Below are 17585 nucleotides of genomic sequence, written 5' to 3'. Positions count from 1 at the left end.
TGTAAGAAGGAACTAATTTGAGTCTAGGAGATAAATGACACGTATTGGAATTTTAAAGTCAATAAAGGAGATGAATTCCAAACTGGATACAAAGAATAAATTACTGATCAGCACAGTTTGAAGAGTCTGTTCATTTATAGACGCTGTGAACATCAGGCACTGCTATGAACTTATATAGTTTTAATCCTCAAAGGGAACCTGTTTATTCATTTCATAAATGTTATATTCACTTTGTATCAATCTCTGTATTATTAACCTTATTATATATCAGTCATACCAAAACAACCTACATTTATCATCTCACACAGTCTAAGACTGGGGAATCTGGAGTGTTCTGCTGGTCGTTTTAACTCTAAGGAAACTCAAGGAAGGGAGATTGCAACCAGGCTGTCTGCTGGGCTTCTGGGCTCACTCCCTGGGAATTAGCAGAACTCATCTGCAGATTTGGCTCTCTGTTGCATTTGGTGGTTTCTGTACTTTTGTTCTGTTGAAGCTTTAAACTGAGTAGCTGATACATGAGAGAACAGTCTGCCTTACTCAGCCCACAGGTTTAAATGTTAATCTTGTCCAGAAAGCCCCACATAGAAACACCCAGCATAATGCTTGATCAAATAACTGTGAACTCTGTGGCCCAGGCGTATCCAGTCACCAGTTATATCCACTGCACACTCTTTGTTTAAAAAAGGTCCTTCCAAAGAGGAGAAGTTAGCGCTGTATCTGGAAGGTAGGAGTCTAGATACGTATTTTTAAACTACTACAAACATTTGGGAGAGTCTAGTGTTCATTGAACAGAAGTTCCAGAAGAAAGGAAGTAGAAGTGTCAGAGAAGTATTATTGGGAGGGAAAATTACTGTAGAGCAAGTTTGTCTAAAACAAACAAACAAATAAACAAAAAACCCAGTACTTTATTTTTTTTCTTGGAACAGAGGTAATGAATCAAAATTTTATTGGACTTCAGTGTACATCAGCAATTAATATAATCTTGGATTGCTATTAATTTACATTGAAGAGCCTAGGTGCCAATTTAAATCCATATGTGTCTTTTGAAGTCTTTACATACATAGTCTCACAATCATAAGCCGAGCTCCAGTGAGAAGCTGCTTTCAGCCCATCAGAGCTAAGGCAGCACCAATGGCTGGGTTGTAATCTCTGAAGAAATGGCATCTATAGATGAGCTCCTTTGCAGCTACATTTTCTTTGACTCACGTTTGGGCCACAGGCACCTTCCAACTTGACACCTTGAAACATGTCTTCTTCATACAACTCTGTTGAAGTCTTTATGTTAGGAAGGAAATGACAATTTTCAAACTTATTTCCACGTTCTGATCAGTGTCCAATATTTTATTTCTCTGAGAGATCACAAATGAGAACTCTATTTACATCATTTCACCTCTTCTTCTGACCCTTCATCTCTTGTACTCTGCTCTACTCTCTCTAGTTTGTGACCTTTCTTCCTCAATTATTGTCACACATACATGTGCATGAATATCTATGAATGTGTGTATATGTATATGCAACCTACTAAGTTTATTTACTACCTCTTGTATGTACACATGTGTTGAAGGATAGGCACTTGGGATTAAATAATTTATTAGGGAGCTCACCCCTGGAGAAAACTGATTCTCCCTCCCTTTGCAGTTATTGATTGGCTGTAGCTGCCCCTCTAATTGTGAGATTTTTGTGAAACTTCCCATCTACATTGACATGAAATCTGGTTTTGTCATTATGTAGGTCTTTTTTGTTTAGATAGACCATATTGTCAAGATTTTTGTGAGTGCATATTCCCTGTCACATACAGAAGAGACTTTACAGCCGCAGATATCCAGAGCCTCTTGCAATCTATCTTCCCCTCTTCTTGAATTCCCAGAACCTTGGATGTAGGGGTTGTATTGTAAATGTGTCTGTTGGGGTTGTACAATGCATAGTAACATGTTTTCTGCATTGTGACAAGTGGTTATCTATGCAATAGTCTAGTTGTTCTCCTTTTTATTCCTAAATTTAATGGTCAATTAAACAGCCACTTCTTAATTATATCTTCTTTTACAGTGATACAAAAATCAGTTCATAAACTGCTTTACTTTCCAAGATGCATGTGTTACTGAGGGGTGAAAATAGGACAATGTTTTTTCCTTTGTATGGTTTTAGAATCAAGACTATAGTGTAGTGAGGAGCTGCGGGCAGGCCTGCTTTTCATCCCGCACGGCTCCCGCACGGCTAGCTTAGCCCTGAAAATAACAACACACAAATTGTATTCATTAAAACACTGCCTGGCCCATTATCTCTAGAGAGTTAGTTACTGGCTAACTCTCACATCTTGATTAACCCATTTCTAATAATCTGTGTAGCACCACGAGGTGGTGGCTTACCGGAAAAGATTCAACATGTCTGACCTGGTGGCTGGCTCCATGGCATCTACCTCACTTTTCTTCTTCCCAGCATTGTGTTCTGTTTACTCCGCCTACCTAATTTTCTGTCCTATCAAAGGGCAAGGCAGTCTCTTTATTAACCAATGAGAATAACACATAGAAGGCCCACCTACATCACTATAGAATAACATCAACTGATGTAAGTGTTTTTTTACTTATGACTTTGATTGAATACTCTAGTACGTACTAACCTTAAAAATTTATTCATAGCCTACCTCAGAAAATTCTTTTTTAAAATTTTTTTCTTTCCTTTTATTTTTCTTTCTTTCTTTCTTTCTTTCTTTCTTTCTTTCTTTCTTTCTTTCTTCCTTTCTTTCTTAAGAATTTCCACCTCCTCCCCACCTCCCCTTTCCTCTCTAGTCCCAAGAGCAGTCAGGGTTCCCTGCCCTGCAGGAAGTCCAAGGTCCTCCCAACTCCATTCAGGTCCATAAAGGTGAGCATCCAAACCAACCAGGATCCCACAAAGTCAGTCCATGCAGTAGAATCAAAACCCAGTGCCATTATCATTGGCTTCTCAGTCAGCCTTCATTGCCAGCCACGTTCAGAGTGTCCAGTCTGATCACATGCTCCATCATTCCCAGTCCAGCTGGCCTTGGTGAGCTCCCATTAGATCAGTCCCAGTGTCTCAGTGGGTGGGCGTACCCCTCGTGGTCCTGACTTCTTTGCTCATGTTCTCCCTCCTTCTGCTCCTCATTTGCACCTTGGGAGCTCAGTCCAGTGCTCCAATGTGGGTCTCTGTGTCTATCTCCATCCATCACCAGATGAAGGTTCTATGGTGATATGCAAGATATTCATCTGTGTGGCTATGGGACAAGGCCAGTTCAGGCAGCTTCTCCTCTGCTGCCCAAGGAACAATCTGGGGACCTCTCCTTGGACCTGGGAACCCCTCTAGAGTCAAGTCTCTTGCAACCCCTAAAATGGCTCCCTTAATTGAGATATTTACTTCCCTGCTCCCATATCCACTCTTCCTCCATCCCATCCATCCCATCCCCCCAAGCTCTCCCAAATCCTCCCCTTCTCCCTTCTCTTTACCCATCTCCCCTTACATCCATCTCCCTTTACATCCATCTCCCCACCCCCGTGCACCCAACTTTTGCCTGGCAATCTTGTCTATTTCCAATATCCAGGAGGATAACTATATGATTTTCTTTGGGTTCACCTTCTTATTTAGCTTCTCTAGGATCACAAATTATAGACTCAAAGACCTTTAACTATGGCTAGAATCCACTTATGAGTGAGTACATACCATATTCCTCTTTTTGGGTCTGGGTTACCTCACTCAGTAAAGCGTTTTCTATGTCCATCCATTTGCATGCAAAATTCAAGATGTCATTGTTTTTTACTGCTGTGTAAAACTCTAATGTATATATGTTCCACACCTTTTTTAACCATTCTTTTATTGAGGGGCACCTAGGTTGTTTCCAGGTACTGGCTATTACAAATAGTGCAGCTATGAACATAGTTGAACAAATGCTTTTGTGGTATGATAGGGCATCTCTTGGGTATATTCCCAAGAGTGGAATTGCTGGGTCCTGAGGGAGGTTGACTCCCAGTTTCCTGAGAAACCGCCACACTGATTTCCACAGTGGCTGCACAAGTTTGCATTCCCACCAACAATGGATGAGTGTTCCCCTTACTCCACATCCTTTCCAGCATAGGCTATCATTGGTGTTTTTGATTTTAGCTATTCTGACAGGTGTAAGATGGTATCTCAAAGTTGTTTTGATTTGCATTTCCCTGATCGCTAAGGAGGTTGAGCATGACCTTAAGTGTCTTTTGGCTATTTAAATTTCTTCTATTGAGAATTCTCTGTTCAGATCAGTATCCTATTTTTTTTAATTGGGTTAATTAGAGTTTTAGTGTTTAGTTTTTTGAGTTCTTTGTATATTTTGGAGATCAGACCTTTGTCTGATGAGGGGTTGGTGAAGATCTTCTCCCAATCAATAGGTTGCATTTTTGTCTTAATGACAGTGTCCTTTGCTTTACAGAAGCTTCTCAGTTTCAGGAGGTCCCATTTATTCATTGATTCTCTTACTGTCTGTGCTACTAGGGTTCTACCTAGGGAGTGGTCTCCTGTGCCCATGTCTTGTAGACTACTTCCCACATTCTCTTCTATCAGGTTCAATGTGGTCAGATTAATATTGAGGTCTTTAATCCATTTGGACTTGAGTTTTGTGCATGGTGATAGATATGGGTCTATTTTCATTCTTCTACAGGTTGACATCCAGTTATGCCAGCACCATTTGTTAAAGATACTTTCTTTCTTCCATTGTATAATTTTAGCTCCTTTGTCGAAAATCAGGTGTTCATAGGTTTGTGGATTAATATCTGGGTCTTTGATTTGATTCCATTGGTCAACATCTCTGCTTTTGTGCCAATACGAAGCAGTTTTCATTACTGTAGCTCTGTAATAGAGTTTGAAGTCAGGGATAGTAATGCCTCCGGAAGTACTTTTATTATATAGGATTGTTTTGGCTATCCTGGGTTTTTTGATTTTTTCATTTGAAGATGATTATTGTTCTTTCAAGGTCTGTGAAGAATTTTGTTGGGATTTTTCTGTGGATTGCATTGAATCTATAGATTGCTTTTGGTAGAATTGCCATTTTTACTATGTTGATCCTCCCAATCCAAGAGCATGGGAGATCCTTCCATTTTCTGGTATCCTCTTCAATTTCTTTCTTAAAGTCTTAAAGTTCTTGTCAAATCGATCTTTCACTTTCTTGGTTAGAGTTACCCCAAGATACTTTATGCTATTTGTGTCTATTGTGAAAGGTGATGTTTCTCTGATTTCCATCTCTGCTTCTTTGTTCTTTGTGTATAGGAGGGCAACTGATCTTTTGGAGTTGATCTTGTATCCTGCCACAATACTAAAGATGTTTATCAGCTGTAGGAGTTCTCTGGTAGAGTTTTGGGGGGTCACTTATATACTGTCATACCATCTGCAAATAATGAAAGTTTAACTTCATCCTTTCCAATTCGAATCCCCTTGATCCCCTTATGTTGTCTTATTGCTATTGCTAGAACTTCAAGCACTATATTGAAGAGGTATGGAGAGAGTGGACAGCCTTGTCTTGTTCCTGATTTTAGTGGGATGGCTTTGAGTTTTTCCTCCATTTAATTTAATATTAGCTGTCGGCTTGCTATATATTGCTTTTATTATATTTAGGAATGAAGCTTGTATCCCTAATCTCTCCAAGACGTTTATCATAAAGATGTGTTGAATTTTGTCAAATGCTTTTTCAGCATCTAATGATATGATCATATGGTTTTTTCCTTCATTTTATTTATATGATGGATTACGTTGATAGATTTTAGTATGTTGAACCAGCCCTGCCTCTCAAAACCCAGTACTTTAATGAAAACAAATGGGATGTTATCATTAGTTGGGTGATATGGTTAAGCATTTCTGAAACTTGAAGTCAATCTGTCTACATATGGTATGTCTAGTGTTCAGTCTAAAAGTTACTTATAGTTGTCTTACAAGTATTATGTTAGATACTGGGTATAAAGTCAAGATAATCTTTTGCTTAGCTTTGAAAAATACTCAGTAGGGTAATAGACTGGAGTTTAGTATTTTCTAATGCCTTTTATAATTAGTATTTTCATCTTGTTTTAAGTTATTCTACTTTGTAGGAGGTACTTCATTACCACATTCCTATTGAGAGCTACCTGGAATTTAGCCAGACCTCTGCCCCTCCCTCAACTGATCCTTTTCAATTACTGAACAGAAGGAAGACTTAATAATTTGTTAATATCTTAAATTTGTCACAGAAAAGAATTTAGTTTAAATGTTTAGAAAGAAATTTTGTCATGCATATTTGAATAGTTTTCTTCTAAGGGAAACTAGAATGTCTTTTGCCTTTTTATTTTACTATTTTTTATGGTACACATGTTATGAAATGAGTTGGCACCTTAAATGTACTCTTAGGGGCTGGCAGTATGGCTAAGTGGGTAAGGGTGCTTGACATGCAAGTATGAGGACTTAAATTCAAACCTCTCTACCCATGTGAAAAAAGATAATGACTGCCATGTGCCTGGAACTTACCACGGGGATAGAGGAAAGAGAACCAGGCAGACGACAGGTCCTGGCCAGCTAGTCTACCTGAAATGGTGGTCTTCCGTTCAGTGACAGACCCTTCTCAAAGAAATAAGGCCGAGAGCGGGGACAGAAGAAGAAAGCATCCTTCTGTGGCCTCAGAATGCACATTGGTGGGCACAGGTGCACACAGCATGCACACACACACACACACACACACACACACACACAACTGAATACTGTCTTTTACTTCTGACTATACAGCAGACTAGCATGCTTGTGGATGTTTAATGGTCAGACATTTTCACTGCAGAGGACAGACGGGATTAAATGGCAGGAACATGACTAGAAAGTGCATGTTAGGTATGTTTCCATCAGCATCTGCTACTGACAGGTGCTCAATGGTTGTTGGTATCCTTGTCAGCAGAGAGAATCCTTTGACATTAAAGTCACCAGCTCGGTCCTGATTTGGGGTGACTCTATTGGCAGTTCCATCAGACTACAGCTGATCGGTGAATGTCAGAGCTGCGGCTGCTCTTCAGGAGTGTCACCAGCCCGCTGTGGGACGCTTCCTCTCCCTCCCTCCTCCCTCTTACTTCCTCAGTCACTCTCTTGCTTTTGCTCTCTTGCCTTCTCGCTCTAGCTCTCTCTCTCTCTCACTCCTCAAGTGCTTACCTGAGAAATAAACTGATAGGCCATGGGGAGCATAGATGTCTTTAGAGTATGTAAAGCCATACTAAGTGATGGCTTACACGGGGACTGCTAATGATTACCTCGAAACCCAGCCAGTCAATGGTGGGAGCACCTGGGGACTCATTAAATGGCATCTGTGGACTCTGTAACCTAGGTTTTCATCTGTATTTCAGGAAAGGCAGTGACAGCCTTTAATGTCTAATTGACCTCTTCTCTTTGTTTCACGCTCATTCACTTTCTGCCTTTGCCTCTGATGTGGTCCCTGATGGCAGCAAACAGCACTGCTGAGCATCTTGAACTTCTGTGCAGAGCTCCAGCACCTCAGCTTGGGCAGCTGTGTGATGGTAAGTGCTTGCATATTCTCCGTACCTAATGCCTTGTTATCTTTTCACTACAGGGGTGAGGTTTACCTGGCCCACCCACCACATACATACCCACATACTTTGTGTCCCACATTCAAACACTTCCCCTCCTCACATTGGAGGCTATGTCTTTGAATCACTCCCTTGGGTGGAGGGAGTGTTGTCTCAGGCTCTTTACCTGTATGGATCCTTTACAAAAGTGTTGGACAGGTATCACACCCAGATGTCGGTGGCTTAAAGAGATTTCACAAAACTCAATTTAAATCCTGCAATTAACTCTTAGAAGATTGATAGACGAAAGGTGTGTTGTTCTGTGAGCTTCTTTACTTCTTTATCAGGCACAATAAAAAGGCTAATGCCCTATATTAGGACTCAGTTGTGTTTTGTTTGTTCTTTTTAAAACTTTACTGGTCTGAAATTCGGATTCCTGATTCTTAGATTAGAGAACTTCTGAAGGCCTTCAACATATAAACTGTAGCTTTATCTGTCCTGGAAGAGGTAATGAGAAAATGTAAATTTGTTGATCTAAACTATGTAGTTAAATGGCTTATAAGTTATTCTGAGACTTAAAGGACAGTTGAACTGTTGGGATCTGTGTATACACAGCTACACAGGCAGAAGAGGAAGTGAGTCTTCCTGTGGAGCAGCCCATTATTGTCTTCTGTTGCCTGTAGTCAAAGCAGATGCGGATCCAGACCTGTCCAGCACTGCATCCACTTTGTTGCAGGCCCTCAATAAGCTGGCAGTCAGGGAAGTCTGGTCTCCTAGGCTTGGATACTAATTGAACATCTTTGTCATTTAGCAATTGCTTCAAAGATGTCCAAAAATGTTGACATTGGAGTCTAGACAAACCTCTTACAATGGTGTATGTAAGGTGCTTTCACATCTAGATCTCAGTGCCTAGGTCTTATTAAAGTGCATGTATGGACCAAAACAGTCCCAGTTCCCAGAGACAATCTTGGGAACCCAGTAGATTCTCCTTCTTCAAGTCAAATTCTTACTTTTGTGAGCCATTTCAGAAACTTCTTTGGATCTCTTCTGTAGCTGTTCTAAGGGAACCCAGGGACCCTTGAGGACAGTTTCTGTGACAACAGATCAGCTGCTTTGCTCTTTCCATACTGCTTGGCTGCCCCACTAGGTCAGTAAGGACCCTATTTCATTTCCCTCTGAGTGTTCTATTCTCTTTGTTATTCCCACCCCTTTCTTAAATTGAAGCATCATTCTCTGGGAAAGCAGGCCTCTGGCCACAGTTTGAGTCAGAATTTTTGTGTTTGAGTGTATATACATAAATATTTATAGTTAAAAATACATGTATTTTAATTCAGTGTTTCCCAGAATTGATCTGTGGAAAATTAGCCCTGAAGAATATTCAATTATAAAAGTTTACATGTGGTTAGAGGAAAGCAGGGATTCCTGATGAACTTTAGGGAATGACTCTGGTATCTCTTCCATTTGGGGTATTAACATAGCATTGTTCGCTTCAAAGTTTGCCTTTGCTTAACCCCTGCTTTCCAGCCTTCATCAATATGGAATTCACTTTCCTATCCTACACACAGTAGCAGTGGAGTCTGTCAGTAAACAGGCTGTTTTCACAATGAAGTGTGTGGTTACCGTGAGAAGCTGCCCATCCACCTAACATGCCTAGGCCCTCTTCTGGTTGTCAGCACTCTTTGGAAACTCTTAGTTGTCCTGTAATTTGTGAGGACAAAACTATTATTTTGAATAGATGATTAGCTCTTTAAAGTTTTGAGGGTTTGTTTTATTTTTAGTTTTAATTATTTTACATTTTTGCTTATTTCTTTTACATTAGTTTAAATCCCATGGAGCACAGTATCACATGAACTCATGTCCAGCAGTTTTGGCAGGAAGGTTGTTTGCAGAATTTGGCACAGACTGTATTCCTGTTTCCAGATTACTCTGGTTTTGCTTGGTTTGCCACCAGGTTTTCTGCTGTATTGGTCTGGTGTACATAAGCACACCTCTTTCCCAAGGAGAGCTCAGCTCTACTTCAGACATAAACAACATCAGCCTCTAGGAATAGTTGTCTGCCTCCTTTCCCTGTGGAAATGCGCTGATACATGGTACTACACAGAAGCCATGTTCCTAGCATACCCCCAGAGGTTCCAGGACACCATTCATATACAGCCAACTTTACATGTTATAATCGATTGTAAAAGAAAACAATGGCCATGTAGGTAATAAAGCCTCATAGGAATCTGAAGCTTGCTTTAATATTTTATTTCAGTCATTAATCTTTCAAATCTTTTGGCAAATTTGCAAGCATGCTGATTAAAAGTGGGTAAAACCTTCCAATGACTGCTTCTACAAGACTGCTTATTTCTCTTAGCTGTAAATGGAGTGTAGGAAGTAAACAAGCCTGGCTGATTTGCCAGCTTGACTCCTCATTCCTCTGAGATCTAGACTTCACTCTTGAAGACTACATTGCACATTTGACCTTAGTGTTAGGAGTAGGTCTCTGCCCATCCCATTCCCATGTCAAACTGTAAGGAAGAGACAAAGGCACAGTACTCTCCCTTAAGGACTCTTTCTAGAAGTATTTTGCCTTTTCAGACTACTTCATACTATCCAGAACTCAGTCACATTGCACACTTTGTAGTAGGAAAAACTAAGAAATACAGTCTATGTTCTGAGTAGTCATGAGCAGGCAGAATTCAGAATAGAAGTAAAAACTTGAGCTAGGTAGTAGAAGATGAACCATGTGTGTAAAGAGAGCATACGCGATTCCCTGAGTACACTGCATTCATTGGTAGGTTCTACTGCTGTGCTGTCCTGTCTGTTAGCTGATGGCCGGTTGGAAATACACTAGTTTCAATTTTTGTATGATGCAAATGTAAGATACCTGCCCCAATTTTGAAGTCTTGTATCAAAAAATGTGACCTATTGTAATATCTTCATGTTGAAGTGTTAAAGAAAATGTATTGTTGAAATTAATTTTGTTTCTTTCTGCTATGGAAAGAGTGATTAAAAACAGCCTATGTGCTCTTTGCATTATTTGGTGTTTCTTGAAGTAATTTAAAGTTGCCTGGACCCAGTTTGCATTTCCTTAGGTTTCCTGTTAATCGTTTGCCCCTAGTCAGGATAGCTGTCTTCTTTCTGATAGTTCCTTGGAGGCATCTGTCATATTTTTTTAAAATTAGATAATGAAAGTCAGGCACAGTTGTCCATGCCTATAATCCCAATGCTTGAGAGACTGAGACAGGATGATTGGGAGTTCAAGGCCAGCCTAGTATAGACAGCGAGACCCTTTGTCTCAATAAATAACTAAATAAAAAATTAGGTGTGACGTACTTAGTGAGGTCACCCAGACCCAGAAAGACAAATATAGTAGGTACTTACTAATAAGTGGCTTCTAGACATAAGGCAAAGAAAAACCAGCCTCGAATCCACAACACCAGAGAACCTAGACAGCAAAGAGGACCCTAAGAGAGAAATGCATGGATCTACGTAGAAAGGAGAAAAAGACAAGATCTCCTGAGTAAATTGGGAGCCTGGGGACCATGAGAGGGTAGAAGGGGAGAGTGGAGGAAGGGAAGGGAGCAGAGAAAAATGTATAGCTCAATAAAAACAGAAAAGAAAAGAAAATAGTTGTGTCTAAATACTTTTCAATTATTTCTGTAATTTATAAAAAGTTGTAATTATTAAGAAAGGATCTTTTGCCATCTCGTTAATCAAAATTTCAGGTAGCCATATGGTTCTCAATACCCTAATGTAGCTATTTTTCAGTAAGTTCAAAGTAAAAATATATTGCAGGGTAGCTAAAAAAAAATAGGTTGCTTCAATTTAGCAAAAATGGACAGTTAGATTGATATTTTTTCTGCCTTGAGTATTGTTGTCCTTGTTTGTTTAATGGTGCTGTGAAAAGCTTACACCCAGAACTTTTGGAGGATTTCCCATTTGTGGTGTACTGGTAGAGACTTATTGTGCATGTGAGTGAGTTCCCCAAGGCAGAATCAGCAGCATCATATCATGGATGTCAGAAAGGTCGATTGCTTCTTTAAAGATACTAATTGGATGTCTGTTGTTGTTATTGTTGTTGTTGTTATTGTTGTTGTTGTTATTGTTGTTGTTGTTATTGTTGTTGTTTTACTCTTAGGCTCTTTTGGGGGCTCACCACCCAGCTTCCATGGAGACTTATTCTTTCTTATGAATGACTGGCCTTAGCTTGATTTGTTTCTAACCAGCTTTTCTTAAATTATTTCATCTACCTTTTGCCTCTGAGATTTTACCCTGCTCTATTCCCGTATATCTTTCTTTACTTCTTACTCCATGGCCTGCTGTGTGGCTGTGTGGCTGGGTAGCTGGCCCCTGGTATCCTCTCTCCTTCTCATTTTCATGTTCCTCAATCCTCTCTTCCCAGATGTCTCCTCCTGTTTATTCTCATTGCTTGCCAGCCCTATTTATCCTTTCTTCTGTCTAGCTATTGGCCATTCAGCTCTTTATTAGACCATCAGGGGTTTTAGAGAGGCAAAATATCACAGCTTCACAGAGTTAACAAATGCAACATAGAAGAATGTAACACATCTTTGCGTCATTGGACAAATGTTCCACAGCAAAAACAAATGTAATGCATCATCAACTAATATTCTGCAACAGATGTACTAATTATGCAGGAGAACTCACTTGTAGAGGTGGTGATGTTCCCCTGACCTGTTTGTTGTGGACTTTGAATGAGTCCCCCAGATGCACTTGCTTAGTTAGACCAGAACCTTAGAAGACACGTGTTGTGTCCGTCTTTAGTCCTGCTCAGGAACATAGCCCCAGATCTGTTCGGTGTCTTCTTCATCAAGGACCCTGAGGTCTCACGTTGAACTTTCTCAGTCCACTTAGGTATTTTTCCTCCTCCATTTTCACCTACCACAGGACATCTCTATCCTCCAAAGGCCAGAAAGGGATTTGCTTGAGTGTCAGTCATATACCTTTCCTTAACTTAAAATATTCCTTCTCTTCTCAGTGTATAAAATAAAAATTCAGCTCCTTCATAGCTAAATCTCCAGGCCTTGCTTAACTCTGCTCTCTCCATAGCCTGTCTCTCACTGTTCTCATTCAGTCCCATTCCTGTCCCTTGAGTGCGCCTACTCATCCCTGCAGAACCGTTCCCACCCTCAGCTGATACCCTCTGAGGTCCCTACATCACTCTGCTTTATTCCATCACACTTGTCATCACTGAATTGTTTCCCCTCATTTATTTGTCTCCGTGTCTTTCTAAAACTGTAAGCAAAATGTTTCAGGGATGGGGCCGTTATTCTTGTTCCTAGCATCTGGGGTGGTCTGTCATAGTGATTGCACATATATTTGTTTAAAATGAATACATAAATGACCAAAAAGAAAAAAGTCATTATAGTTGCTATTTTGTTTTCTTCTGACTTCTGGTGGTAACTTTGATACCTGATTATAATGAAATCACTTGACCTCCTTGAAGGAACCTCTTTAAAGAAACATTAAAGCACAGAAAGCACAAGGGTAGGGATGTTTATCCTTGGCTACTAGATACGCATCCTTTATCATGCTACTAAATACTGGAGACTCACAACGATTAACATACTATACTCTAAAGCCCCTTTCTGCTGTACATTCAGTCTATAAATCCTTACTGAGCCACAAACTACTATCCTTATTACTCTCAGCATTTCCACACATATTAGAAACTACCAATGTATGCATGTTTGTCAGGGAGAGATGAAGTACCCATCTGTGTCCACTAATCATATGTAAAGTAGAAGAAAGTAGGCCCTGTCAGCATATAGCTGGGACAGTGCTAAAATGGTAGGCACTTACCATTGCTACTACAATGGTAGAATACCACTTGTTCATGAGATTGTTCTTGAGAGACTGAGGACTGCTGTGGAATTTAATTCATTAGTATTCTCTCTAGTTCTGTTAAATGGGTTTTTAAGTGGTTTTTGTCTATATGAGTGTGCACATGTCTGTAAAGAAGCGCATGCACATACATGTATACACCAAAGGTCATTGCTCTTTGTTTTTTTTTTCATTTTTTCTTTTTAATTTTATTTAAATAACATTTTTTCATTTATTTTACATATCAACCAGTTTTCCTTCCCTCTTCTCCTCCCATCCCCTCCCCTTTCCCATTGTGCCCCCTTCATCCACTCTTCCTCATTCTCCTTCAGAAAAGAGTAGGCCTCTCGTGGGCTTGCGCAAAACATGGCACATCAAACTGGGGCAGGATTTAGTCAAGGTAATTCAACATGGGGCACAGGTTACCATAAGCCAGCTAAGGTCCAGCAGAGGTCCTGCTCTCACTCTTAGAAGCCTTACTAAGTGACCAAACTACATGATTGTCACATACCTGTAGAGGGCCTAAGTCAGTCCCATGCAGGATTATTGGTCCAGCATCCATGAGCTCCCGTGAGCTCAGGTCAGCTGCCTCTGTGGGTCCCCCCACATCTTAACCCCCCTGACTCATACAATTCCTCCTTTTCTAAGATTCTTGGAGCTCAACATAGTTCTTGACTGTGAATCTCTGCCTCTGCTTCCATCAGTTACTAGATAGAGTATCTCCGATGACCAGTCTCCCTAATTAAGGCACTTTCTCCACTATTACTAGGAATCTTAGTTGTGGTCATCCTTGTGGGTTCTTGGAGTTTTCCCTGGCACCAGGTTTCTCCCTAACCCCAAAATGCCCAACCCCAATCAAGACGTCTCTTTTATTACCAGAGGTCATTATTAACCAGAGGTTAATGTGGACATCTTACTTTATTTTTGAGGCATGGTCTCTTACTAAACCTAGAGCTCACCTGTTTGGCTAAATTCTGGCCATCAAGCCCAGTTTCCTCCTATTTCTTCTTTCTCCAGTGTTGTGATTACAGGTGTATACTCCACACCTAAGTTTTACATGGTGTTAGGGATCACACTCAGGCCCTTACGATCACATGACAGGCACGTTATCAGATGAGTCAACTGCCCAGCTCATTACTCATGCTTTTTGAAGCACTGGGAGATGTAGGATGAGTAAACAAATGTGTACTAGCAAGGACATAGGTGTGTTTACTTGAAAGCAACAATAAGAGATGATTAAGAATCTTCTAAGGAGCTGGACAGTGGTGGCTCATGCCTTTAATCACACTTGGGAGGCAGAGGTAGGCAAATCTCTGAGTTCAAGGCCAGTATGGTCTATAGAATGAGTTCCTTGACAGTCGGTGCTACACAGAGAAACCCTATCTCAAAAAACTGGAAGAAAGAAAAAGAAGAACGTTTTAAGCTGTTTATATTCCTGCTTGTGACGTCTAAAAGACTGGAATTGTTTGATTTCCAGATTGAAGATTATGATGTGATAGCCAGCATGATAGGAGCCAAGTGTAAAAACCTCCGGACCCTGGATCTGTGGAGATGCAAGAACTTTACAGAGAACGGGATAGCAGAATTGGCTTCTGGGTGTGTGCTTCTCGAGGAACTGGACCTTGGCTGGTGTCCCACCCTACAGAGCAGCACTGGGTGCTTCGCCAGACTGGCACGTCAGCTCCCAAACTTGCAGAAACTCTTTCTTACAGCTAACAGGTCTGTGTGTGACACAGACATAGAAGAACTGGCATCTAACTGTACCAGATTACAGCAGCTGGACATATTAGGTAAGGGTACAGTATATAAATAGTTTTAATTTTGTATACAAAATGATGGGTTTTGTTATGGGAATTTCATACCCATATACCAATTTACTTTATTCTTACTCATTCCCCTCTCCCCAAAGCCCTTCTTGGCTCTTACCTTCCCTCAGATTGTACTTGTTTTTACCTTTATGTCAAATGTGTTCCAGCACTCTCATTTCCCTGCTCTCCTCTCTTAAAGTCTTTACTACTCCTTTCACAGTCTCCTTTCTACTGCCATAAGAATTCCTAATTAAACGTACATAAGAATGCATGAATGTAAATCTAATGTACACATATGAGAGAGAACCTGTGGTATGTAGCTTTTATTTCGTTTAACATAATTATCTTTAAAGACTTTCATTTCATGCAAGTGTCATGATTTCATTTTTCTTCATAACTGAATAAAATTATGTATGTTTACCAGAGTTTCTTCATCCCTTTGTGCATTGATGGACATCTAGGCTGGTTGCAGTCACTACTGCGAACCATGTAGTGATAAACATAGATATGAAGGTATCACTCTGGAGTGTTGACTTGAGTCTGTCAGATGTGTACACAGGAGTAGTGTAGTTGGGTCATGTGTTGCTTCTGTTTTTAGTTTTTTGAGGGACCTCAGCACTGACTTTCACAGTGGCTGTACCAGTTTACAGTCTCACCCGCAGACTTTCTTTTCCCACATTCTCATCAGCATTCACTGTCATGTGTTATCATTTGTAACCATTCTTCAGGAGCTGGGCATGGGGGTGGGCACACTCTCAAAGAAGTTCCCCTCTGCATTTCCTTGATGGTTAAAGATGTTTAACACTTTTTCAGGTAGGTAGTGGATAGCTGTATTTCTTCTTTTGAGACTGTCTGCAGTTCATTAATACACTGATTCGATGGCTTCCTCTTTTGGTGTTCTTTGCGTATTTCTTCATATAGGTTCCAATCTTCTTTCCAGCGTGCAGTTGGCAAAGGGTTTTTTCACCATTCTCTACGTTGTCCCTTTAGTGATTATTTCATCAGTTGTACTGAGTTTTTAAATTTCATGCAATCCTCTCTGTCAGTCTTGGGATAATTTTCTATAATTGAAGTCTTTTTAAAAAGTCCTTGTTTATTGGAGTGTTTTCCCCTAACCCTTTCAGAGGCCTTTCATTAAGGTTTTGATCCATTCTGAATTGATTTTAGTAGAGAATAAGAGATAGGGATCTAGTTTCATTTTTCTACAGCTGGGTAGATTTCCTCAGCTGGGTAGATTTCTACAGCTAGATTTCCTCGAACCATTGATGAAGAGTGTTCTTTCTCCTGTATGTTTTTGACATCTATAACAAAAATAATGTGGATTTATTTAATAAGTATTCTGCCACATTTTTTATTGCTGTGATAAACACTACAACCAGAAGCAGCTTGGGAGGAAAGGGTATTTAATCTTGTGACTTATAAATCACAGTCTGATACTGAGGGACATCAGGACAGGAATTCATGCAGGAGCATGGAGGCCCGAACTGGGGCAGAGACTATTGGGGCATGCTGCTTACTTGCTCTTTCCCTGTGGCTTTCTTATAAAACCCAAGGCCACCTACCCAGAAGCGGCACTGCCCACAGGGAGCTTGGCCCTACTCCCAGAGACTTTCTTAGAAGTCAGTCAGAAGGAGGAAATCCTCAGTTGACATTTCTGCCATCCAGATATGTCTAGGTTTGTGTCAAGTTCACAAAAACAAACACAGTATGCGTATCTGGTTTTGTACTAGTACCATGCCAGCTTGTTACTGTCACTCTAGGTATTATGGTACCCAAACATTGCTCTTTTCCTTACTTAGGATTGCCTGAGCTGTTTTTCAAGGTTCTGGTATGTTGTGTTTTAAGTTCTGTTTGGTTATAGGAATTTAAAAAATAATCTGGAGTTCTTCAGTGACTCTATTCATCACTCAAAGGTATATTGTTCAGCCACCAAAAATTTTTATAGATTCTCTTGTTGTTGATTCCAGTTATTTCACTGTGATGAGGTGGGAAGTTATTTCAAGCCATGGGTACTTGTTAACACTTGCTTTGCACCTAGAATGTGACTACCTCTACACGATTCCATGGACTGATGAGAAGACTGTGTATTTCTTTGCTTCGGGTTGGGAGGGTCTGAAGACATTTGCTAAATCTATCTGCCAGATAGTTTAACTCTGAAATTTCTTTCTTGATTTTTAATTTGGCCTAGTTAAAGATAAGAGGGTGATATTGAAGTCACCTAGTGTTACTGTATGGGTACCTGCCATGTTTTCTTATGCCCATTAGTGCTTATTTTATGAAATCATAAGTTCTAACATTTTGTACAAATATTTTTGCATTTATATTGTTATTGATGTATGTTCATAGTTATTAATATGCAGTGGCCTATATCTATTCTGGCTAGTTTTTGTTTTAAGTTTACTTTGATAGATATCAGAATGGTTATAACAGCTTGATTTTGGCT

The 17585-nt window shown here is 40.1% G+C and overlaps 1 protein-coding gene across 4 annotated transcripts in view; it reads left to right on the top strand.

Moving 5' to 3' along the window:
• The window catches only part of Fbxl4 (F-box and leucine rich repeat protein 4), a 74630-nt gene that overhangs the window by 55140 nt on the left and 1905 nt on the right, over positions 1-17585 (top strand). For 3 of the 4 annotated variants that reach the window (XM_087897215.1, XM_087897216.1, XM_087897217.1), the window contains exons 7-8: positions 7428-7499; positions 14812-15124. In XM_087897215.1, the coding sequence (XP_087753341.1) occupies positions 7428-7499; positions 14812-15124 (385 nt within the window). The remainder of the gene's footprint in view (positions 1-7427; positions 7500-14811; positions 15125-17585) is intronic. The other variant, XM_087897218.1, reaches the window with a different exon arrangement.

Source organism: Myodes glareolus, chromosome 16 (genome assembly GCF_982192425.1).
Source record: "Myodes glareolus chromosome 16, mMyoGla1.1, whole genome shotgun sequence".
NCBI classification, from domain to species: Eukaryota; Metazoa; Chordata; class Mammalia; order Rodentia; family Cricetidae; genus Myodes; species Myodes glareolus.
Note: the sequence above shows the minus strand (reverse complement) of the source record. Positions and strands in the feature narration are given on the sequence as shown.